Below are 25,401 nucleotides of genomic sequence, written 5' to 3' on the forward strand. Positions count from 1 at the left end.
TTTGACCTGGTCTACTCGTCAGACGACTGTCACTTCCTCCCTGCTCGACCTTTAACCCCGGGGTCGTGACTGCTGATTTTAGGGCGTCACGCCGCGGCGTTCATGGAGGGTCTGAGGGAAAACCCAGATTACCCCAAACACACACACACACACACACACACACACACACACACACACACACACACACAGGCCCCATCACTCAGGATTCAGCGTGAACACGCTGCTCATTTCCAAAACAAGCTGTGAAGAACCGGAGCAGGTCAAAGGTCGCAGATGGTGACAGAGTGATGACAGGTGTGAGAGATCTTCACTCTCACTCTGCTTTCATCTGCCCCCCAGCCGCCTCCTGAGTTGCCTGTTTCTCACACACACACACACACACACACACGGCTCGGTTCTGCAGCCTGAACTTCCTGAGAAATTTGTGAAACGTTTTTCTTTGAGGACTCAGGATTCTTCCTGACCTCTGACTTTTACTTATCGCCGCCTTCCTTAAAAAAACTTCATTATTTAATTTTCATTTATGTTTTTGCCTGGATCATCTTTGGGAAATTATTTTATGTGAAAATCCTAAAAGTGCGGCATGCATTTGTGTTCATCCCCTTTACTCTGACATCTCAGTAAAAAAATAAACAATTTTTAATAATTTTTATAAAACAAATGTATTTAAGTTTGACTCTACAGTCATTTTGAATAAATTTGTCCCAATGAGATTCAGTCAGATTAAAATAAACACTAAGCAGGTATTAAATACGCTCTGCATTAAGCCACAGTTGTTCTTAAAAAGGTTTATTTTTTTATTGTTCTCATGTAATATTTAAATGCTAAATTTGTTGTCATCAACTTTAAAAAGAAAATCATCATGATTAACAGAAAAAGGCTTTCAAACATCCATCAGTTAATTTTCACTTTGTGATAAAATAAATTAATTAATATTCTCATTTATAGAGCGAGTCTGAAATGTTTAGAATAAATAATTCAGTTCATCCTGAAACAGAATTTATTTTAATGTCAGACAGGAAAACGTGTAATTTTTTACAGTGAAAGTTAAATATCTGCTTTGACCTTTAACTTTAATGAATCAGTGATTAAAAGTTCACAAATAAATTTCTTTTAAATGATAAATGTAAAAACTGCATCAGTGATTCATGTTTTCATTAGTTTTTAATTTGTAATTTATAACTTCTTGTTTCCACTGGGCAGAAAAATGATGCAAAATACTAAGGCCTGCCAGCTGCTGGGACTTTAACTAGGCCACGGCCGTCTGGTCAAAAGGACCAAACACCCATAGTTTGGTACGGAGGAGGACCTGTGATGTTGAGGGCTAAACCAGCAGAATAATGATAATGATTATTATTATTACACCATTTATACATTTCAGTTAAACTGATTAATAAAACTTCTTTGTTATTTTTGTAACAGATCTAATAAAATCATGAAATGATCTGGAAAAATAGTTCTATGTGAATCCGGAATATAATCCAGCTCCGTGTTTTAGCTGCAGCTCGGATGATTCAGATTTTCGGCTTCCTGAGGAAAACTGCAATAAAAACAACACACACAAGTATTTTATGATTCATTTATGAAAAATATATATTTCTTGATTCTGACTGAAACATTAACAAGAACATATATACAATTCTCTTCCATAAATACAAAATTATTTACAGCAGACAAAATTAAAAATGAAAACCGTCCTCTTGATGATACGTACACACCGCATTGTTTTTAAAAGCACAGGAGGCTGGAAAACAAACCGAGATCATTTACATCTTAATATCAGCAGGACGTTTCCACCATCTGTTCATGACTTCAGACATCGATCAACCTGTCGAGTCTGAATAAGAAAACCTGCTCTGGTCTGCTGGAGCGACCTGAAAAACAAAACAGCTTGAGCTGTTTTACATCCTGCAGCTGCTTTTTTCAACGAGGCACTTCCAGGTTTTCTGGTTTGGACGGTGACAGAGTTTTCTGGTTTTCTACAGTGACTTGAGAGTTTTCTGGTTTGGAGGGTGACAGAGTTTTCTGGTTTTCTACGGTGACTTAAGAGTTTTCTGGTTTGGACGGCGACTTGAGAGTTTTCTGGTTTGGACGGCGACTTGAGAGTTTTCTGGTTTGGACGGCGACTTGAGAGTTTTCTGGTTTGGACGGCAACTTGAGAGTTTTCTGGTTTTCTACAGTGACTTGAGAGTTTTCTGGTTTGGACAATAACTTGAGAGTTTTCTGGTTTGGACAATAACTTGAGAGTTTTCTCGTTTTCTACGGTGACTTGAGAGTTTTCTGGTTTGGAGGGTGACAGAGTTTTCTGGTTTTCTACGGTGACTTGAGAGTTTTTTCGTTTTCTACGGTGACTTGAGAGTTTTCTGGTTTGGAGGGTGACAGAGTTTTCTGGTTTTCTACAGTGACTTGAGAGTTTTCTGGTTTGGACAGTGACAGAGTTTTCTGGTTTGGACGACAACTTGAGAGTTTTCTGGTTTGGACAATAACTTGAGAGTTTTCTGGTTTTCTACGGTGACATTAGAGTTTTCTGGCTTGGACGGTAACAGAGTTTTCTGGTTTGGACAGTAACTTGAGAGTTTTCTCGTTTTCTACGGTGACTTGAGAGTTTTCTGGTTTGGAGGGTGACAGAGTTTTCTGGTTTTCTACAGTGACCTGAGAGTTTTCTGGTTTGGACAATAACTTGAGAGTTTTCTGGTTTTCTACGGTGACATGAGAGTTTTCTGGCTTGGACGGTGACAGAGTTTTCTGGTTTGGACGGCGACTTGAGAGTTTTCTGGTTTGGACAGTGACAGAGTTTTCTGGTTTGGACGGTGACTTGAGAGTTTTCTGGTTTGGATGATAACTTGAGAGTTTTCTGGTTTTCTACAGTGACATGAGAGTTTTCTGGCTTGGACGGTGACAGAGTTTTCTGGTTTGGACAATAACTTGAGAGTTTTCTCGTTTTCTACGGTGACTTGAGAGTTTTCGGGTTTTCTACAGTGACTTGAGAGTTTTCTGGTTTGGACAGTGACAGAGTTTTCTGGTTTGGACAGCGACTTGAGAGTTTTCTGGTTTGGATGATAACTTGAGAGTTTTCTGGTTTTCTACGTTGACTTGAGAGTTTTCTGGTTTTCTACGGTGACAGAGAGTCGGCGCTGGGTTTTCTCAACAGGCCGCTGCATCATGATTGATTCCATTAAAAAGCAATGAGACGAAATGATCAGAAAAATATTCAGAGTCATTAAATTCTCTGCAGCTTTTAGACAAAGTCCAGATGGTTCAAAGAAAGTTTCAGTTCCTGCAAAATCAGGCAGAGGATATTTGATCGTTCTTGTCAAACAGCATTTTCTGATTGAAGGACAATTCATTTTCTTGTTCATATATAAAAAGTAAAGAAAGTTGGATGGAGATTTAAAAGTATACAAAGATAAATGGTGTGCGTTTATATTCTCTCTCTTTCATCCCAACATTGTCACTATTGAAGCAGAATGAGTCCTTGTGTTGTTTGCTTGTTTCCATTGAGCAGCAGCAATAAATATTAAATAAAAATGTGTGTGTAGAATAGATCCTCTGGCTGTTCTGTCCAGGACAGAAACGTTTCAGGCCCTCCAGCGCGAAAGCTCCTCCGCTGGTGGTCTGAAAACTCAGGGCTATACCTGAGAACAAGACAAAGAAACAGCAGTTAGTCATCAGCATACAGGATGGCCTTTTCACCCTCAAATCTAAAAAACAGACGTAAACTGGGGATTTGGAGCTGATAACGGGCAGATTAGAATAACGCACATTTAAAGAACCAAACTACAGTTAGAACGAGTTGAATAAGTGAAGAAAACGAGCCCGTTGTGAACGGCTTCTGGACCTAACGCCTCTGCAATCTGCAGCTTCCTGTTTGTCTAATAATTGGATTTTCCAGTAAAAACAAGGAGCAAAAGGTTATGGGATCTGACATTCATTAAAGAAACATTTTAATAGAAGGTTTAGTGAGGATGGCTGGGACTAGTTCCTGGAACTGAGCCGTGTGGCCGCACCTTTGAGCAGCAGAAAGAGAGAAAACCTTTAAAGTCTGTGTAACTCCGTTAAAAACAAAGAAAACACGTTCGACGATTAACAAACATAACCTATGATGAAGTGTCGGGATAAATATTTTAAAGACTTTTAGAGCTTTGATTTTACATGAAACAATGAGACAGCAAACAGGTTTTGTTTAGTGCTTTAGCTTCTTCGCTAACTTTGCAGACGTTTAGCACACTTAGCTTCCCCCGAGATAATCAACCAGATAAACTCTAAAGCACTAATTTACTCGGTTGTTTTCAGTTGAATGAAGTTGATTATCTGTGTTTATCTTATGAATTCTTCAAGTAGTTAGACATTTACTCTGCACCCAGAATGCATTGCTGTTGTACAGTAAGCAGTTAAAAATCTACTGATGTCCTCCATGCTTTCTGGCCAAAAGTCAATGAGGCTAAATTAGCAACAAAGAAATTTAGCAACACTCATCAGCTATGAAGCTGAAGCTGTGGGTGAAAGGTCAGCAGTCTGAAGCGAAACCGTCCAGGAAGGTTTGACTGTTGAGGATGATGTGCCATGCTATATCAACATGATGGAAATGAGTGCTTTAGCATTAGCTTTCACTAAGCTATGTTGGTATAATGGTTTAGCATTAGCAGATAAAATGTTTATGATTAGCACTTTAGGCCCACTGCTTAAAATTTGGTTCACAGGTTTGAATTTACTGTTTTTCTCCTAACATGTAAAGTTTTGCATGAAATGGAAAGGATTTAACAGAGAGCTATCGCTGCATGTCAGGCTCTCATCTGAACTGCTGTAGGAATGGACGGTGAAGGGTCACTGAGTTTCTGGGAGGATTAAGATGCAATATAATGATTACTAGATTCTGGATCAAATAAATCATGAAAATCCACCAGAAGTGGCATTTATGCTGACGACGCGCAGATCGAAACACCTGAAAGGAAAAAACAGAGGCTGGTCATGAAAGACAGATTTCAGGTTTCCTAACGGTGGCAGCATCATGCTGGAACTCAATCTGCAGACAAACTAAATGTTCTGCTGGGTCGAGTCGGATCCAGGAGCGGTTCCTCCGGTAACAGGATAATCATAAAGAATTTAGCAGAACCAAAGTGAGGTTAGCTGGGAGTCGAAGCGGGTTTGTTACGGCGTCCAGAGCAAAGCTTTGCAAATTAGAAAACCTCAGACTCTACGCCGATGACGGTCTCGTCTTCAACCCAAAGAGTCTGAAGAGTTCCCACAGTCAGTTGGACATTATGGGAACAAAACCAGGAACAGAAACACAGAAGGCAATGAGAGACGGGGAAGACACGCGGCAAATGTCGCCAGGCTGGGAATCGAACCTGCGACCGCCGCCATGAGGACTGAGGCCTCCATACATGGGTCTCACTTGTTCCTGGTTTTGTTGTGGCCAGTCACAGATGTTGGGTCGAACGGTTTTCATTTGTTCATCAGCAGCGGAGCGGACGGACACAGAAAGGAACAGGCAGCATGCAGGTGGACTGGAAAGGAAAGTTTAAACACTTACCTGCTGTCTAATCAGTTCAGTAACATAATCAAGCTGTTCTTCTAACAACCTATAAATGTTCTGTTAAAGTCACTGACATCAGTCTGACACATACCAGCAGAGCCATCAGGAGGAAACCCCAAATATCCACATATGTATAGATATTTGAGTCTTAGATCTGTTAAATCAACTTTACTGACAGAAACCGGATCGTTTCCTTCCGGCTGCTACCCAGAATCCCCTGGAAGGAAATGTTTTTATTACATAAGGATGGTTAGTTCAAGGAACTATAAAATGTTCAGTAAATTAAAGGTGATTTATTTAAACTACACATGAAATTTTATTGCTTTGTTATTATCTGTATTATTCATGAAAAAGATGTTCAGGTAAGAATTACAGCAAAATCCCTGCAGACTGAGCATCCTGATGCTAATGCTAATGCTAACAGTTTCATTAATATTCAACAAGCTGAACCCAGAAACCACATGATGTCATCACATGAATACATTTGACTTTTTATCTGCAGTGGAAAGTTTTGAAATCAGGGAACATTTTTCAAAGTGAAGAGACCAAAAGAAGAACTCAGACGGTTCATCTGACCTCTGACCTCCTCACATATTTTAGCCATAAAGATGAGCTGCATCAGTAAGTCGTATTCATCGCCTGGCCTGTCTGACCAACAGGAAGTGACTCCATATACGGATGACGGCATGAGAGTCGACTGACTTTGGACACAAACTGTTTCCCTGACTGGCTGATTGTCAGATCCATCGGTGGTCCAACTCATCAGAACCAAGGACGGGTTCTGATGCTCGTTTCCACTGAACGGTGCAGCAGGTCGCTGTGGTTCTGTTCGGTCCGCATTCAGGCGGGGTTAAACCCAAACCTCCACCCAGGCGTCGGATTCCTCCGCTGCTGCGCCTCCTGCTGGCTCAAAGCAGTGACGTTTCTTCATCCCCAGCACTGGGCCGGGTTCTGTGATGCTCTGCCCCAACCGGACCGGACCTGCAGCCGAACTGAGCCGACCCGCTCACTGGAGCCCAGACATAAGCTAACTAGCAGATCTCCTGCCCAGCAGGAGCAGAAAACGGGTCTCATGATCATCACTCTGTCAGTTAATCGGACCTGCTGAAGAACCGCCAGCCGAACGAGTTCAGACTGAGAGACGATGCAGTCAGAAATAAACCAAATCAACTCATCCAGATGTTCCTCTTTTAGCTCCGTGATGCTGTGAGTCGCATTATATTTTCCATAAATAACCGTCAACCATCTCTGGGGCTTTTATTGTGAAGGCAGGTTTGTTCCTGTACTCAGAATCAGAATAAACTTTATTCAGGATGTTTTGCCCACAAGAAATTTCACTTCTGATCCACTTGTCTCTTAAAAACACAACAGCAAGGCACCTCGGCTGCCATCTTGGATTCTTCCTGCGAGACCCGACAGGCCAGAGTCCAGATGTGGCCAAACGCCACCAAGACAGAAACAGCTTTTACACTCCAGGATTATCATTCCTGGGAAATTTAACTGGGAGAATCTGTCCAGTGAAGTGTCCCACTGAGACACCGTGTCCCACTGAGACACTGTGTCTAGACTGATTCTGTCCCTCATGCAGCTGATCATTAGTCGTGTTTAAGTCGATGATTTTTATGCACGTTTTGAGGCTCTGCGTTAGAAACTGTTGATGGAAGCAAACCTTTCTGAAACAGAGGACGACCAGTGGACAGAGGACCAGTGGACAGAGGACCAAACGAGCCTCAGCAGGCTGATTGTTCAATCTTTCCCTGAAGCACAGAGACGACCTTCATCACCTCCTTCCAACCTGCAGCCAGTCTGGACTGATGCAGATCTACAGGATCCTCTGAGGCTGCAGCTGCAACCACAGATCAACTGGATCTAATCGAAGTAACTGATCATCAGGAATCAGGACGTTTGTCTAAAAACAAAAACGATTTTCACATAAAACAACAAAAATTTATGGTTCACTTCACAGAACACAGAGGAGACCTGAAGGAGCCGGACCCTATAGAACCGGGCCCCATGGAGCCGGGCCCCTTGGAGCTGGGCCCTATAGAACCGGGCCCCATGGAGCCGGGCCCCATGGAGCTGGGTCCTATAGAACCGGGCCCCATGGAGCTGGGTCCCATAGAACCGGGCCCCATAGAGCTGGGCCCCATAGAGCTGGGCCCCATAGAACCGGGCCCCATGGAGCTGGGTCCCATAGAACCGGGCCCCATGGAGCTGGGCCCCATAGAACCGGGCCCCATAGAGCTGGGTCCTATAGAACCGGGCCCCATAGAACCGGGCCCCATGGAGCTGGGCCCCATAGAACCGGGCCCCATAGAGCTGGGTCCTATAGAACCGGGCCCCATGGAACAAGCTGAGTGAGCCGCTCTGTGCGGTTGCCTGCAGGAGCCCAACCCCAGACTGACTGATGACCTCCTGACCTTTTCACCTTCGTTCTGCTGGTTCCAAACCTCCAACACATTCACCCACTGGACAACTGGACTACCAGAACCCCTGGCGCTGCGCCCTTTGACCCTTTGCTGGCACTAAAGACCTCAGGAACACGCTAACCGCCTGTTCCAGCGTCAGAAGACCAGGAAACCTGCAGCGTTTGCTCTGCATCAGTCTGGTCTGGGTTCAGGTCGCTCCTCCTTCTACTGGTCCGACTTCGTCCCGGTCCCAACAGAACCTCCCAGACTTAAATGACAGGCCTGCTGCCTGATGTCTGGGCAGCCAGAATGGAAGCACCTGAAGGAGATCAGCAGATCATCCCATTGGGTCCGGGTCTCTTCCTGGACCGGACCAGGACCCAGACGTTCCTGCCGTCTCTCTAGTGAAAACCGAACCGCCAGAGGACTCGGACACTCTGAGCTGTTTGTTTCCTTTCTTTTATTCTTTCTAATAAAAGGTGAACACACAAACATTTTCCCATCATCTGTGTATTTTATTGCCTCTAATGTTTTTATCTCCATGTCTGAGTGGTTGAAAACTCAAATTCCCGTCTTGTGCCAGAATCTTGGCCAATGAACTGATTCTGAGCTTCAGGGTTCAAACCTGCTTCCTTCCAGCTGCTGATTGGACGATAAACTCCTGTTAGAGCCTCACCTCTGTGGCGAACACACGCTGCTCCATGGGCTCCGGGACGATGAACACCGGCTGATACACACTGTCCTTCACAAAACTGAGAGGAGGGACGATGATGGAGGAGTCATGTTTCTGACTGTTTGAGCAGAAGAGACAGAGGTTGGTTCAGGAACGGAGCGCTTCACAGACACGCTCAGTGAGACGCTCGGCACACCAGATAGGAAACATGATTCTACTTGCCTTCCAGAACACAAACATGGAGCTGAGAGGACAGGAAGCACAAAGAAAACCATCAAACCATCACACTGTCAAAGCCTTACGGGTCAAACTTGTTCTTCTCCAGGCGCTGCTCCTCTTTGGCCAGGTTACAGTCGGCCATTTTGTTTTTGATCATGGACCCGTTGTCGCTGCTCTTCTCCACCAGCGCTGCGTCCTTGTTGGACACTTTATGTGGACCTCCGGGGAGAAGAAAAGCCTCCTTCTCCTTCAGGCTGCACACCGGCGCCCCCACCAGGCTCCCGTTGTTGGGGACGCCTCCGCCGATCACAGCGCTGCGGTTGTTCACCGTCTCCAGGTCATTCTTGACGGACCTGGACATGGCTGCCAGCCTCCTGCCCTGGCGCAGCTGACGCAGGATGTGGATGGAGGCGCACACCAGGAGCGACAGAGTGACCAGGCCGAGTGCGATGGCGGCAATCAGCGCCGGAGAGGCGTCGCCGCCTGGAGGTCTTGGAGAGGGAATGCTGACGGAGTACTCACAGCGAGCGCCCATGAAGCCCGGCGGACACTGGCACACGGGGCCGGAGAAGTGGGTGTAACACATTCCCCCGTTGCTGCAGGGGAAGTGGTCGCAGGAACTGCTGCGCACCGAGCAGTCCTTTCCAGAGAAGCCCAGGGTGCACGAGCAGCTGAAGTCATTGATGCCATCCAGGCACGTGCCGGCGTTGCGGCAGGGGTTGCCGGCACAGTCGTCGATGTTGGTCTCGCAGAGAGTCCCGGTGAAGCCCGAGCGACACTGGCACACGACCCGGCTGCCGAGGTCCAGACACTGTGCACCTGCAGAGCAGAGGAGACGGGGTCAGCTACAGACACCTGGAGTCAAGATATGCTGATGACAATGCGACGTATTCAGACGCCTGTCCAGCTCCCAGCAAGCACTCAACAAGCTAAGAGCTACCAGCTAGCTGTGGGAGGAGCCCAGAACACATGAACTACGGACAACAACCGCCTCCAGGCAGGACGTGAACCAGCAACGCAACGGCGCCAGCAACTATCACCACGATGCCTTGTGCACAAAATGCATGATGCAGGAATCAACCTGTAGGAGGGGCAACTGAGGAAAAAGAGAAAACTGCTGCACAACTATGTGGGATAAAATTTTATTTTGACATAATTTCTTTAACAGATTCCAAACATAAATATCGGAGTTATGAAATATTTAGATCAGCTTACACGCAGCTGGGTCATTGATTCTCATCTCCCTTCTCTTCTCCTTCTGGGATTTCTCCCATTGAGATCAATTTCTCCAGCAGAATGAGCCAATCAGTGAACAGAAGAAGTTGTTTTAGAATTTCAGGAAATTTCAGTGGAAAAGAAGTCCAAACATTGAGAAATTAAACAGGAAAGTTTAAGACATTTTATTGCCAACAAAGATGTTTGACTCGGCTCTTCTCTGGTTGTAGTGGAAGGATGGTTGTTTACAGCACAAGCAACTTCCTGTTAGCTTCATAGTGATGAAGCTAGCTGCAAAACGTCACCGCCAAACTTTTGCGATAGGGTAAGATCAGATCCAGTCGTTTAAAAATGTTAAAGTTTTTCTGTAGTTGAGGGCCCAGATGGTCTGGGGGAAGCAGAGAGCAGAGCAAGGAGCTGGTTTTTACCAGGCTAGCTTACATGTTGACTTATATTTGTATAGAACATTTCAGCAACAAGGCATTTCAAAGAGCTTTACATCATAAAAACACAAAGCCATGCAACACAGAATCAACAATTGAAACATTACATTAAGTCAAGTGCGCTATCAGATCTATGCACCAGATCTGTGGTGCATAGAAGCTGAAAGCTGCTTCTCCATGTTGATCCAGCAGCAGGTCTTTAATCCGTTCAGTGATTTATAAACTAGCAGCAGATTAAAGTCTCTAAGTGAAGGAATGTAGAACCGGGTGGTGTAGAACCAGGTGGTGTAGAACTAGGTGGTGTAGAACTAGGTGGTGTAGAACCGGGTGGTGTAGAACCGGGTGGTGTAGAACTAGGTGGTGTAGAACCGGGTGGTATAGAACCAGGTGGTATAGAACCGGGTGGTATAGAACCAGGTGGTGTAGAACCGGGTGGTTGTAGAACCAGGTGGTGTTGAACCGGGTGGTGTAGAACTAGGTGGTGTAGAACCGGGTGGTATAGAACCAGGTGGTATAGAACTAGGTGGTGTAGAACCAGGTGGTGTAGAACCGAGTGGTATAGAACCAGGTGGTATAGAACCAGGTGGTGTAGAACTAGGTGGTGTAGAACCAGGTGGTGTAGAACCACGTGGTGTAGAAACGGGTGGTGTAGAACCGGGTGGTGTAGAACCGGGTGGTGTAGAACCACGTGGTGTAGAAACGGGTGGTGTAGAACCGGGTGGTGTAGAACCAGGTGGTGTCTCTACCCTCCTGGTTCTAGTCAGATCTCCAGCTGCAGCTTCTGGTCGTCAGTCTGACCTGCTGCAGGAATCAGAGCCACTAAATCCTGGATGAGTTTCTCTTTCTTAAAGGAGCCTCGCCGTTCGTCTGTCGCTCGTAAAGCTTCACCACCAGCCTTCGCCTAAAGGCTCCTGACTCCTGATTGGATCAGAAACACCTGAACAACTGCGTCAGCAACCCAACATTTTTCACCGTTCCTCTATTAATAAAATCTTCACCTTATCTGACCTTTGACCCTGTCCATGCAGCTTTGGAGTTGCTGCAGTTTTGTCAGAAATGTTTCCAGTGTAAAGATCCGGACAGCTTCATTGCCGGAACCGCTATGAAGCTGGTGGTTCCGACTAGCTCAGTTAACAGAACCTGAGTTAACATCTGCAAGAAGCAGGAATATTTGCTCCAACATAAAAGTGATCCATGTTGACACCAGTTATGGCCAATAACCAATATTCTCTAATTTCAAGTCATTCAGTTGTCATTGATTTCAGGAACTAATGCCTTATGTAAAAACAGGTTCAAAGGTCAAACCTCCAGCTGTTATTAGGGACTTTGCTCTTCTGTTTATCAGAAACGAGCAGCAGAGATCTGAACTGGGCCTGAAACCACGGCGCCGCTGGAAGCTGAACTGGTTTCTTTACAGTGTCAGACTGGGAGGAACAATTCAGATGTTTGGGAGCAGAAACATCTCAGCAGGTGGTTTCCATCCAGAACCCTCCACAACGTTCCATTTTACTCTGAAACATTAAAACTCTCATAGATGAAGCGATAAACCGGCTCCACTGAGATCTTTTCTTCAGATTTGGTTCTGCTGCAGCTGAAGGACAAACAGGATGGAAGAAATCTGGGAAGAAGCTGCAGATTCAGACGACCAAGCAGCAGCGACTGCTTTCCCTTCAACACGGCTCCTAGCGATGATTAAAGCTCCGATACTGGAGGTGGACATGGAGCTCACTGTTAGGAGAATCCATCTGTGGGTGAAAGTTCATTTCAGGGCGGCGTGCGCCAGCTCAAACCAAACAAAGCGCTGAAAGCAGCTCCATATTTGGAGGTGAGCAGCTGTTGTGTTGCAACATCGCAAACTGAGCGGAGCGGCAACCATCAGGCGGCAGCCCGGACGCCTCCAAGACGCTGGAATGACGGCAGATCAGAGATAAGCAGGAGGCGGGTTCTGCTCCGGGGGGGCAACAAGGCCCAGGGGGGGCAATAAGGTTCAGAGGGGCAGATTCTTTACAGCATACAGACGTTCTGCAGCCACAGACAGGGACAGATTCAGCCGCCTGCGTCTGATTATTAGTCTCCTGTTTGGGCCAGGAAGCATCAGGAGAACCAGCCCGTCTGCCGGCCCACTTCCTGGTGCCGGACGGGTTCTGGAGTCAGATCAGAGGGGTCATGACGTCGGTTTTAATTCTCCAGAACCGAGGTTTTCACAGCAAACAGATGTTTTAATGTCATCAGCCTGTAAATGGGTTGGGACCGGTTCAGAAACTCATGACTGGATCCTGCCGGGAATCAAACACCAGCAGCGTTATCAGAGAAAACCTGAGGAGAAGAAGCTCAAAGACGGAACCAGGACCCGACCCGATTACTCCCCAGAACTTCATGACCTCAGGTTTAAAGCTGCAGTATGCAACTTCTATAAAAACTAGATTTATTACATATTTTCTAATCTGTCGCCTTGTCGTGGCATCATGAGATGATTGGTGAGAAAAAGATCTGCCTTTTCCTTACAGAGCTGCAGAAATAAACCACTCAATCAGAAACAGCCAATCAGAGCCAAGAGGCGGGTCTTAGCGCTGTCAATCACCTTCCTGACAGCAGTCTGCCATGAATGCTAAGCTAGTTAGCATGGCCACTGACGACGAACTGTTTTTGGTAAGTTGTTTTTCTGCCATTCAGCAGCAGCTACCTGAGCATGAGTGACAGCACTAAGCCCCTCCTCCTGGCTCTGATTGGTTGTTTTTGACATTGAGCGTTTCATTTCTGCCGGCAGGATGAGGAAGAGCTTTCCACAGATTATCCATCTCATATTAAACTGTAGCAACATGGCGACAGTTTTAATAAACAGATTTTTATAAAAGTTAAATTCTGCAGCTTTAAGGTTCTTCAGGAGATCCGCCTCCCTTCCTGAACCGTCTGCCTTCAACGGATTTCACTCATCCATCTGGGTCCGTGTCTCTGGTCCCACTGGTCCACCTCTCTGACATCCAGAACTTGGCGGGTCAAAGTTCAGCCGCTCTCTGTACACCTGGCTCAGTTTGCCGCCTGAACCCCAGCTGGCTGGGGAGGGGACTTGTTTCTTCCCACTGTCACCACATGCATGCTCAGCCTGTATGATTCCATCAGTTTGACTTTGTACGTGAATCAGATCAGTTTGTGATGTAAACGTCCTTCAAGCAGAATCTGGCGCCTAAATGAGCCGAATGAAATGATCTCAGGAAGATAAGCTCATAACAGAACAGGTAGGGCCACTGGGACACAAGCCCCGCCCACTTCACAGGTACAAACAAGCAGAGAAACAAAAACAAACTGAATAAGAGGAAACAAAGATCATGTTGATGTTTTGTCCTCCATGTAAAAACCTGACAGGTCATGTGACTAAGGTCCAGCTGGGTAAAATGTTCTGATGGCTCCTGCAGCAGGATCCACCGCTAAAACGTATCCCGATCCTGAAACGCCCCGTTTCCTGATGGGCCACTGAATGCATCATCTCAGACAATTAGCATAGTTAGCATTAGCATTAGCTAACTTTTCATTCAAGTTTAGACTTGTCTGGTTTAACTGGTTACCAGTTTATCAGGTTTACTGGGCAGCCTTTATAGCACCTGATGGCCTACTTGAACTCAAAATACTGACAATATTCTGAGGCAGAACTTCCTGTAAACCTTCACAATAAGAGCCTAGAGAAGGAACAAACTCACTCACAAAGTTTTATTATTATTATTACTATTATTTATTATTATTATTATAAGAAGGCAATAATTGATCTAATATAAAATTGACCTGCTCTTTGCTGAATGTGAGACTCATTCTGTTTCTCCTCCTTTAGTCCAGTCGACCCGGTTCTACTGGACCCAGAACTCCATCATCTGCTCCTCCTCCAGCTGCTGTGGCTCTGAGTCAAACCAACCTGTTCCCCTCCTGGCCTGTGGGGGCGCTGCACCAAGAACCACTGAAGGAAACGACACAAAAACCTCTGAAGACACTGAGAGCAACTTCCTTCTTCACCAGATGGAAACAAGATGGAGGATTTTAGTGTTGGAGGATTTCTCTTTAGGCTAAAGACCAGGAGCCATTTCTGCTGTTACCGCTAGGCTAGCACGTTAGCTTTGGTTGTATTTACCCAGAATGCCCGGCGCTGTAGTCCAGTTCCTATTTTTGGAGCGGTCTCTGGTCCACTTGGCGTTCACATTCAAACTGAACCAAAGTTCACTTTGACCGAACCCAGACAGAGATTTAGAGGACCAGAGGTCAGTTAGTATTCACGCCTCACCAACCCAACCGGACTTTGACTAGACAGACCGACCGGAGTTGGGTTAAACAAGGCTGGTGGGAATGGTTCATCTAAACTATGTCAGATTCTGCCCAACCAGGAACACAGACATGAACTTTACAGGGCAGACAGCGCCACACGCTGGGCAGCGGGTTGAGGTGGAAACGCCGCATAATTCTTTGTTCACAAATATAAATCATTCTCACCGCTCCTCAACTCCTCTGAAAGAAAGACTACAAGTTATTCCTGTGGTTCACATAGAGCCGCACAACCAGAGCGAACAGGGTTCGTTTTAAACTCTTTCCTTGATGTGGAGTTCTCCCAAGAAAAATAACTACCCACACTGGGTTGGTGTAAATATCCATGCAGGTCAGCCTGAGTCCAGTTTGAGTGAGAAGAGGAGCGCGATCTGCGCTGAGGTAAACTTGATAAAGCAGTGGCAGCGTGCAGAGCGCCAGCTGTGATTGGTCCGCGCTCCGGCTTTAAATGCGTCAATTATAAACCTATTTTTTAGGAATAAATCTGCTCCGCCAGTGAAACGATCAGAGCCACAGAGACACTAAAGACTGAATCACACCAAGGACTGGACCATGTCCAGCTTCTAGAGGAGACTGAAGCCTTTGACTAGGACAAGTTTTCACTTTTAATAACTCTGAACTTGATTGTGGAAGTGATTTCCTTCCAGCAGCGGTGTTAGGAACCAGAACTCCTTCCTGATGCCGTTTCTGATCTGGAGAGACGTTTTAGTTCATCGGGGGCGGTGTTGTAAGGAGACGTGTCTTTGTTGCTGCAGACATCAGTCAGAGCGATTGAGGTTTAGAGAATCACAGAGGTTCTGATGAGGGAGTGAAGCTAACTGCTAACTGGAGCAACAGCCAATCAGGAGAGAGACTCATAGACAGAAACCAACCCCCACAGCACCTCGACTCCTCATTGGTTTACCTGAGAATCTCATTTCTATTGTGACACAACCAAACATTTCTGGAGGTCCAAACATCTAAACCGAGACATTTTCCGGCCCGGATTCTCACAGAGTTCATCAGGAAAACCAGGATAAAAACAACACTGCTGATTGGGAACTCAAGACCTTTTGCTTACTAACCGAGCTTCTCTACCAGACCAACCATAAAATGACACATTCCTGCTTTTATTGGTGTTTTTATAACCCAAAGTTTGTCCCTTCAGACATTTTCCTGTCAGCTCCGGGTTAAGAGTCATAAGACAACCTCCTTCTGCTGGGAAACCATAATTCCTGCTGATCAACTGACCATTTCACTTTTACAATGACCTGACAGTTATTCATATTTATATTGAGAACTTTGTTTTCACTGCAGCCTGTCCAGTTCAAATGTTTAACCTTTAAATTCTGATTAAAATTTGTTTTATTCCATCTGACAGAATAATGCAAAGATATGAAGACAGAAAATGAAAGTTTTACTTCATGTTTTCTGGCATTTTTGCCTCATATCTGTGTTTTTGTGGACAGTTTAAATTTGTATCCCCGCAGCTCGGCGCAGCTGAAGAGCAGACGGGTTTGTTGGACAAAACCAGGACAGCTCTGTTTGTTCTGAGAGCCAACCGGACTCCGTGCGGCCCGTTTGCCTCGTCCGGTCCGAGCCGGCCGCTCCCACAGATTCACCATCAAGTCCTCATGTTCCCTCACTGATGCATCATGAAAGATTCAATATTTTCTAATCTCTTGTCAGATGCTCTTCAAAATTTGACTCCATTTCATCTTCAACATGGAGCTCAGCCTCATCAGTTTGTATCACATACAGAACAGTTTGATGGAAACCATGTTTCCCACCGGACAGTTTCCTGTGTGACACCTAAAACCCGCTGTAAACAGATAGGTTATTAAACCAGGGCTGTTGTAATTAATATTATTTAATATTTTAGTAATCGAGTAATCTATCAATTATTCTTATGATTAATCGAGTAATCGGATAAAAAAATTGATAAAATAAATTATTAGTAAACCTGAAGTAACAGCAGAGTTTCTGCTGCTGACAGGCTGAGCTGATCTGAGACTGTAGCTGTTAGACAGAGCAGAGGAGAGAAGGTCAAAGGTTATGAAGTTATGAAATAAGTACATTTTCTCAATTGATTTTTACCCAGAAAGCACATGGGCAAAACCCATGAGTGAAACGGTCACTGGGACTGACTAGTATATATTCCACTGAGGGAACGTAACTATAACATATTAATTTCTCATATGTTAACATAAAGGCTCGTTTTGAAGTATAAGCTGCTACTTACAGGCGGCGTTCATAACAGACACGTGTTCATCTGCTCTACCGCTAGCAAACAACCGAACTGATTAAATAACATAAAAGTCAAGCAGTTCCCTAAAAGTCCAACAGATGGCAGCAATGCACCCCACAGTTTACAGGACACACTTCCTGCTAAAGAGCCCCCTGGTGGTTGAAGAAAAATCCACATATAAACCGGAAAATACAATAAATGAAAAAAAATCTGAGTGCTCTCTGGTACTGTTCATGGGGCCGGACCAAATGTGGAGGCGGGCCGGATCTGGCCCGCGGGCCGTAGCTTGGGGACCCCTGGTGTAGCCCAACTTGGCTGCTGCAGACTGATTTATAGCTCAAAGGGTTAAACTTGAACCCTTGACGTTTGAAAACTATAAGACTGAGACATGAAGGCAAAGAAAACTCAGTAGCTGCTGGCAGGGGCCTCCAGACATCCAGGGGCCCCTAGAAATGGCTGAATTGTAACACTGACCTTAGATCTAAAGCTGTAGCATCATTTATAGAGAATGACAATGTTATTAAATTCTATTTAATGCATTCAGCTCACAAAAAAATTACATTCAAGATTTAATTAGGACGTTTACTTTGTAAAAGTTTAAAGAATCATCTTGATAGTTTGTTGTGTTACCATGGCGACAATATGGTATAATTTTTGTGTTTGAGCTGGTTTGTTCACAAATACATCACAGCAAATAACCAATAATCAGTGATTGATTTTAAACTGCTCTCTCTTCACCAAAGAGAAGAGACAAAGTCAAACAGTGAAGCTCTCGATTTACCGGCCCTGCTAACCACTGCGCCAGTGGTCAGCGCGGCGCAGGTCAGCACGGCACAGAGTCTTACTCCCGTCCTCGGTTCATTGGGCCCAGGCCTCTTTGCCCTCTCTGCCACCTTCCTGTCAGGTTGCTATCAACTAAAGGTAACTAGTGCTGGAAATTTTAAGGGGCCTACCAACTGTGCCCATCACTTTCAACCCAGTGTTTCAAATTTGCTGTGAAAAATAAACATATGCAGGTCTGACATACTTAACCCGACACTAGAACACAGTAACTGTAAATATTGTCAGGTGTAATATGACAATATGAGTCACCATTGAAAAGCAGGATATAAACCCAAAATTAGTGAAATTAAATCCGAGACCGACGACTATAAGCTTCGCACATGTGGTTCTCACTCATGGTCCAAAATAAAAAACATGAAGAAAGTTGGTAATAGTTAATTTCTAAAAACAATTTCAATTTTCATAGTAAAGATTTTAATTTACACTCAAAAATTCAGACAAGTAATAATTTTATGTAAGCAAAACATGAATAGTCACAGGAAATATGTATTCTTCCCACAATGCATTGTGAGATCTGATTCAGCGCTGTGGGAATACTCACTGCCTCTGTCTGCGGCCCGTTGCTATGGTAATTAATGATCTGCACCTGGGCTGGCTCTCTCTGTCAGACAGGATGCTGGTTTCTATACTTGTGAGACACCCAGCGTCGGTCTCAGGGCCCTGACAAAAAACCATAAGCCCTAGGAAAATTTTGAAAACATTTTACAGGAGCAGGCATGTGTATCTATGTCATGACCAACTTTGAGATCAATAGGCCTCTATTTGTGCCTGTGAGGGGGAGTTAAACAGAGTTTTGGAGTCTGACCTCCACTGTCCTGTGTGTGTGTTTCAGAGAGAAATCTTAGTGATGCTGTGAGACATTCAGCCTAAAGTTTTTTCGTTTTTCTCAATTTATGTCGTCATTTTTACACAGAATCCCAATAAAAATAATAGCTCCCTTCTCAGCATCGAGCCGCAAGATTTGATACCACTTTTGTGGGGGTACACGCAGCGGTACGAGCCGCATTAACGGTAATGGAAGAAAAATAAAGATATAAAGAGACATTCTATTGGGTGTAGAACAATAGGTGCCTGCCATGCTGAAGCTTCTAACCTGGCAGCTTTACGCTCTTATAAAAATGCCGTCTAACATAGCGGTTCTCAATACAGGCAGTCAGAGGACGGCAGGGGGCGCTGGCGGAAATTTTTACAAAAGGTGGAGCTGAGATTACTTTCGGAAGCGTTTGGTCGAAGGTAAACTTTACACCTTATATGCACAACAATACCAGATTAGACTTTCAGCAACTTGGTAAAACTGTGTTGTGTAACATTAAAACATGCTTGGCCAGGCACGTGCAGGGAGGCGGGGGGGGGGGGGGGTAAGGAGGCTTGAGCACCTGGCCCTTTTGCTCCTTGCCCCCAAGGGCCCTTTTGGTCAAATTTATTTATTTTTTTGTATTATTATTTCCTAAGCCCTCTTCTGACACATAATAACATGTACTAAAATTATTTGTTTTTTTTGTTGGGGTTTTTTGTAAAACAAAATAAGAATTAAAAACAACTCACCCTGAACTACCATGATAGATACAATGTATGTAATAAAAGTCATTAATGAAGAGGAAAAAACTCAATCCAGACTTTAAGTTTAGGGTCTGGTTCACAGAGTATGGAGTAAACAAATTTCCACAATTATTCAATGAAGAAGAAGAAAACAAAAACTAACCTCAGTTAAGTAAAATAAAATTGAAATCAAAACTTTCGAAACTGTAATGATCTCTTTTTTTAAAAAAACAAAACTTTTAGTTTAAAAACTTTTTTTAATTAAATAACTCATTTTTGTCTGGTGAACTTAAAGTTATTTGTCAAACAAACTTTTATTTGCACACATCAGAAATCTTTTGTTGTGATTTTAGGCCCCGCCCACAACGTCATGTGAGAATCACAGCAAAACTTTGAGTCAAACCAAAACTTAGAATAGCAAGAAAAGATTTATGACATGCACAAATAAGTTTGTTTAGCAAAACAAAATGTTCACTTCATGAGACAAACATGTGTGATTTTAATAAAAAAAAGTTTTTTTAGCTAAACTCAGCAGGCTTTTCTCATGGTGACATGCATTAACAATTACATTTTTGCTTTTGTTTCTTTTAGGGTAGGGTTAGGCTGCAACTGTATCGATGGCAGCTCTTCTTCTTCTTCTTCTTCTTCTTCTTCTGTTCAGTGTTTGTAGCTTGTAGCTCCTCTCCTGCTACTAGTAGCTTCACCACATCAGTTCAGCGTCTCACCGGCTGATGACGTTGCTGTGATTCACTTTGTCTGGTATTTTTGTACATATGTTTTATCAGTTCTGTGATCATGTCAAAGCAGCAATTTATATTAAAAATTTATATTTATATATTTCTGATTGAAAGCTGCCCGCTTCCATGGAAGGACAACAGAAAGTCGCTCTTATAAACATGTAATTACTAAAATCATGATACCCTCTGAAAAATGAACCATTTAAATAAAGAAATCCCTCCATGGTGACACCTTGATAGCGTTCATTTTAACACCGGAGCTGTAAGGTCCGGTATGAAACGGGGCTGATAGAACAACACAGAACTTTTAAATTTCAATAATCAGAATACCGAAATTGTTTCCGTTGTTTTAAAAGGTTTATCACAGTCTGCCTTTTCCCCGTCGACACGTTTCCCAGCCGCCCTCCACCGTTAAAAAAAAAAAAACGACGCACATCGCGCAAAACTCTGAAACAGGAGAAGCGGGACATGAAACAGAGCGACGAACTAGATGTGAATTATGGCATAAAAACAGAGAATCTGACGCTGAACAGTGAAAAATCAACACATGATGTGAAACATGATGATTAGACGGTGCAGCAGGTGATGAGTGAAGATTACTGATGGTGAGCGTCAATAAATTATAAAATAAATCTAGCAACAGGAAAGAAACTAAAGTGGACACAGCAATAAACCAGGAGGACAATACTAACGAAAGGAAAGTAAATGGGAATGAATGAAGAACAAAATGTAAGAATAAACCAAGAAACTATACAGAGGAATAAACTGGTATGGCAAGACCTTTAGAGCAATAATGACTGTATGGCAAGAATAAACAGACACTATTTCCAGATAAAAGGTAAAATAATATTAATGAAGTGCCATGGGTTTGTTGAGAAATTTCAATTCCCTATTAAAACCTAATTCCGTTTTAAAACGGCTGCTTTAAAATTATTTCCAATTTTGACTTCCAATGATTCACTTCCTGTTAAAGAGCCCCCTGGTGGTTGAAGAAAAATCCACATATAAGTGGCTTATAGTCTGGAAAATACGGTATATATATATATATATAAAAATCTGTGCTCTCTGATATTGTTCAGGTGGCCGGACCAAATGTGGAGGTGGGCCGGATTCGGCCCGTGGGCCGTAGTTTGGGGACCACTGCTTTAGACTGTTGTTCGTTGGTAGAGTCATTTCAGTAATTTAATAGAAAAAATGTAAACAACCTACTTGCATACCTGATGTGGACTGTTGGATGTTAAATTCATGAGCAGTAAATATTGTGCTAGTTATCAGAATTGAACCAAAGAGAGCAAGGCAGATGCAGGACTTTAAAATTGTGACACTTTTTATGGGTCAAATAGACTCAAGAAATTGTAACAGCAGCTGGTCAGGGGGGCCCAATGTAAGCTTTTGTCAGGGGGCCAAAGATTCCTGGTGGCGCCCCTGCTCACAGACATTTTCAACATTACACACAGAATATGTCAAGAAAGAAACTAAAACCAATTAATGAAGTAACAGATCCGAGACTCCTGTATGACCTGGAGCTGAAGGTTACGGTCAGTCTGTCACACCTGAGCCTGAAGGAGCAGGAAACCCCTCGGTCAGAGTCCAGCCAGCATCTGATCTCTTCAACTGGAGAAATGCTCCCCGGTTTCAAAACTTTGGCTGAAGTGCTGCTTGCAGTTCCTGTCCCTAGTTTGGCGATGAACCTTTAAGCTCTGCACCGGAGACGTTTAATTTTATTAATTATATGTAATTCCTGTGGTTCTATGAATACATGATGATGAATGTGTGATGTGGATTCTCTGTTCAGCTTGTTGAATGTTCATTAAAAGCAAATAAACATAAATATAATTGAATATGTCATTATTTTTGCATGAAAATAGCTTATGACCCCTGCCTTTCATTTTCTTTGGAGCTGATTGGCTGAACCTCCATAAAAACAGACAATGAAACTGTAGATACTGGTTTCTGTGGTTTCCACTAATACTTCATATTCAGGTACATTTGGTGTTAAAATAGTCAGTTATGAATGTTTTAGAGGATGTCTGAAGTACTCACTGATGCTGGATATTCATGTTCTGTTGTCAGTAACTCCGGTGAACATCAGGGATCAAACTGAATCAGTTTGTGTTGCTAACTGCAGCTAGCCTGGTTCCTGAACAGCTGTTGGCAGTTGGTGCCTTAGCATCAGTCCCTTCAGCTCAGGAAGAATAAACCTAAACCTGCTGACAGTCAGTAAGACAGCAACAACCCTTAACTACTCCACACAACCTGAAACATCAAGCATTTATTAAAACACCTGCAGCTCAATGTGCAACACTTTCCTGGTCTGGTGCATGCTGGGAGAGAAGTCCTCCACCTCTAAACCACCTGGGACAGAACTAAAGCATCCTGGACAGAAACCCAAACCACTTCAACCCTGCTGCAAGCATGATCATCCTCATCCTCCTAGCCAAGAAGCTTCTGCTGAAAACCCGGAGCAAGTCAGGAGGAGGAATCCTGTCGATCTGTCCTGCTGCAACATCTGGAAACCCTCAGAGTTCAGGTGAAAACCCTCCTGCTCCGAAACAGCAGAACAAAATGGAGCAGAAATTACAATCTGGAGGCAGTTTGTTGTTTTAGCTGATGGCGCTGAGTGTGATAAACGACTTCAGCACCAAGTATTGAGTTCCTGCAGGGAAATTAGGAAGAAGGCCAAGAAAACATGATGTTTGTTTTGGAGCACATCCAGAGAACGTGAAGCTGAAGAGGTTGCAACACACTGACTCCCACAGGCCACCATACTTCAGAAGAATACTGCATGTTGCCTGCACCTGCAGAGAGCGCCGAGGCAGCTAATGACGGACCGGTCCGATCCACAGCGGTCCGATATGCAGCTGAACGTTGAGGAACCGGCGAGCAGCGAGGTTACCTAAAGTTCAGGTTTGCTTCCAGGCCTCAGCGGTTCCGTTTATCTGCAGCCGATTCAGAACCTACAAACGTCTGATCCCACATGGGAACGTTCCCAACAAGATTCTGCAGGTTTGTTTTCCATTTCTTCAACCATTATCAAACATCACAGCTCCAGTCATGGTTGGTAGTTAAAGGAAATGAGCAGCAACTTCAGGCTGTCCCGTCGAGCTTCAGCGGCTCAGCAGTGAAAGTTTGGTTCTGCTACCTTCATCTGAGCATGCTCAGTAAAGCAACAGAAAACCTGAAAACCTGGAATCCAGAACATCAACACCCTGCAGCGGTTCCAACCGCACCGTCTGATCCTGGATGAAGCAACAACCTGTTGAACCCCGGCGCTCTGCTGACCCCCCAACTGCTCACACACACACACACACACACACACACACACACACACACACACACGTTTGTTTTGCTATCTTTGTGGGGACTTTCCATTGACTTCCATTCATTTCTACAGCCTAAACCTGACCGACCTTTACCCTTTTCCTAACCCTAACCAACCAAAACTCAATTCATACCTTAGCCCTAACTCTGACCCCTGACCCAAAAACAGGGTTTCCCCTCGTGGGGACCAGGCTCCGGGCCCCACAAGGAGCAATTGGTCCCCACAACGTAGTATATGTCAGGAAAATCGTCCCCACAAGGTATTACAAACAAACGCACGCGCACACACACACACACACACACACACACACACACCTGCAGATAGATCATGAAGCTCTGCAGCAAAATCTGCTGAGATTAATCTGGTTTAATGCAAAATTCCTCATAATGAACAAACATGGGAGCATCCAGGCTGCAGCGGTTTGTGTCGGACCTCCTGGTAGAAAACACAGTTTTATATATTTACAACCTAATTATAATGAAGTAATCTGGATTCATGGAAAATCTTAATCTTAGAATGGTTGCTAGTACAGGTGTGCCGATCGCAGGGACGCGGTAAAGGGGGAAAGTGATGACAGTTCTAGGGCCCCTGACCAGCAGGGGGCCCTCCACAATTTAATTATTTATTTTTTGTTCACAGAAATAAAATAAAATAAAAAATCAGGGTCCTGTCAGTTACAAAATTAATCACATTGTATTTTCAAAGATTGTTTTTAGAAGTAACAATTTAATGTTCCCACTCCCCGACCAAAAACCACACATCCGTATTTGCCCTGAACCCCCTGGATCTGCGGTAAATGGTTCCTTCCTGCTTGGAGCTTCACAGTGACGCTGTTCAGCTGCAGTCAGTAGACGACACGAACGACTGTTACTACGAGACCGGTTCTAGCCATGGATACATGAGGGGGCAGGCGAAAATGTTACGGGGGCGTCATTATGTATGTACATATTAGGGGTGGATAGACTTCATATAATTTAAGGTGGACTATAAAATGATAAAAGTCGAGTAGAAGTCGACTCCTCGCAGTGATGCCATAGAAACGTAAGCGAACTTCACATCAACTTACAGGCTGTATTATATTCACAGCAAATATTGATCTTTAAGTCTTTTATGCAGGAACAAACGTATAAGAAACAGAACATCATCCCAGACTTCTTCACCAGCAGCGGATTAAAGTCTGAAAAGTGGCACCAAGTCAGGTGTGACTGTTTTTCCCCCTCGAACACCGGCTGCTGATGATATGCTGGACAGCTGCATACAGTCAAACTATCACACTGACCAGAGACACAACGGTGCTTTTGGTTTGTGCATCACAACCCAAACTTATTATGAACGGATCCTGTTTAGTTACTGTTAAATTCAGCGCTGCCACCTGCTGCTCCATCCCGATGCGCAGCAGGACGGTCCGCTGACTCAGCAGCGGCTCTTTTTGCTGGATGAACCAACATGCAGACTGCGGCAGAGATCCTCAGATTGAAGCTTTAACTTCGTTTCCAGATGTTGTCTTATAGTATTTTTATAAGAGCGTAAAGCTGCCAGGTTAGAAGCTTCAACAGCAAAGTGGCGCTCAGGCACGTGCAGAGGGGGGGCCTAGGGGGGTTGACCACCTGCCCCTCTTGCTCCTTGCCCCCAAGGGCCCTTTTGGTCAAATTTATTTATCTTTTGTATTATTATTTCCTAAGCCCTCTTCTGACACATAACATGTACTAAAGTTATTAGTTTTTTGTTGGGGTTTTTGTACAACATAATAAGCCCTCCGGTCACCTTGTTACCTTTGACCTTTTGCCTGTGACCCAGTTGCCTCTCCACAGTGAGATCAGGCGGCTAACTGGAGCTGAACGTAGCGAACGATCCAGATTACAGATCAGTTTCTGGTGAATAAAGTGGAGCAGACCTGCTGCTTGTCAGACGACGGAAAACGTTGAAGTCTCGTT

At 44.3% G+C, this 25,401-nt stretch overlaps 1 protein-coding gene and 1 long non-coding RNA gene across 3 annotated transcripts in view; both read right to left on the minus strand.

Annotated features, from left to right (window-relative positions):
• Nucleotides 1–1,794: 1,794 nt before the first annotated feature.
• LOC107838498 (uncharacterized) lies at nucleotides 1,795–2,529 on the minus strand. 2 transcript variants are annotated; one of them, XR_001664573.1, is made up of 4 exons: nucleotides 2,488–2,529; nucleotides 2,241–2,405; nucleotides 2,156–2,183; nucleotides 1,808–2,042 (listed from the first exon to the last, which is right to left on the minus strand). It is a non-coding gene; the product is annotated as an uncharacterized LOC107838498 (long non-coding RNA). The 2 variants fall into 2 exon arrangements; XR_001664572.1 differs by lacking the exon at nucleotides 2,488–2,529 and having other exon boundaries at nucleotides 1,795–2,042; nucleotides 2,241–2,481.
• Nucleotides 2,530–3,331: 802 nt separating this feature from the next.
• Nucleotides 3,332–25,401, minus strand: part of LOC103150920 (delta-like protein C) — a 268,639-nt gene continuing 246,569 nt past the window's right edge. Inside the window, exons 5-7 of the mRNA XM_016680975.1 lie at nucleotides 8,920–9,655; nucleotides 8,621–8,735; nucleotides 3,332–3,635 (exon numbers count right to left, since the gene is read on the minus strand). Of these exons, the coding sequence (XP_016536461.1) occupies nucleotides 3,630–3,635; nucleotides 8,621–8,735; nucleotides 8,920–9,655 (857 nt within the window). The 3' untranslated portion in view covers nucleotides 3,332–3,629. The remainder of the gene's footprint in view (nucleotides 3,636–8,620; nucleotides 8,736–8,919; nucleotides 9,656–25,401) is intronic.

This window comes from Poecilia formosa, unplaced genomic scaffold (genome assembly GCF_000485575.1).
Source record: "Poecilia formosa unplaced genomic scaffold, Poecilia_formosa-5.1.2 Scaffold265, whole genome shotgun sequence".
Classification (NCBI taxonomy): domain Eukaryota; kingdom Metazoa; phylum Chordata; class Actinopteri; order Cyprinodontiformes; family Poeciliidae; genus Poecilia; species Poecilia formosa.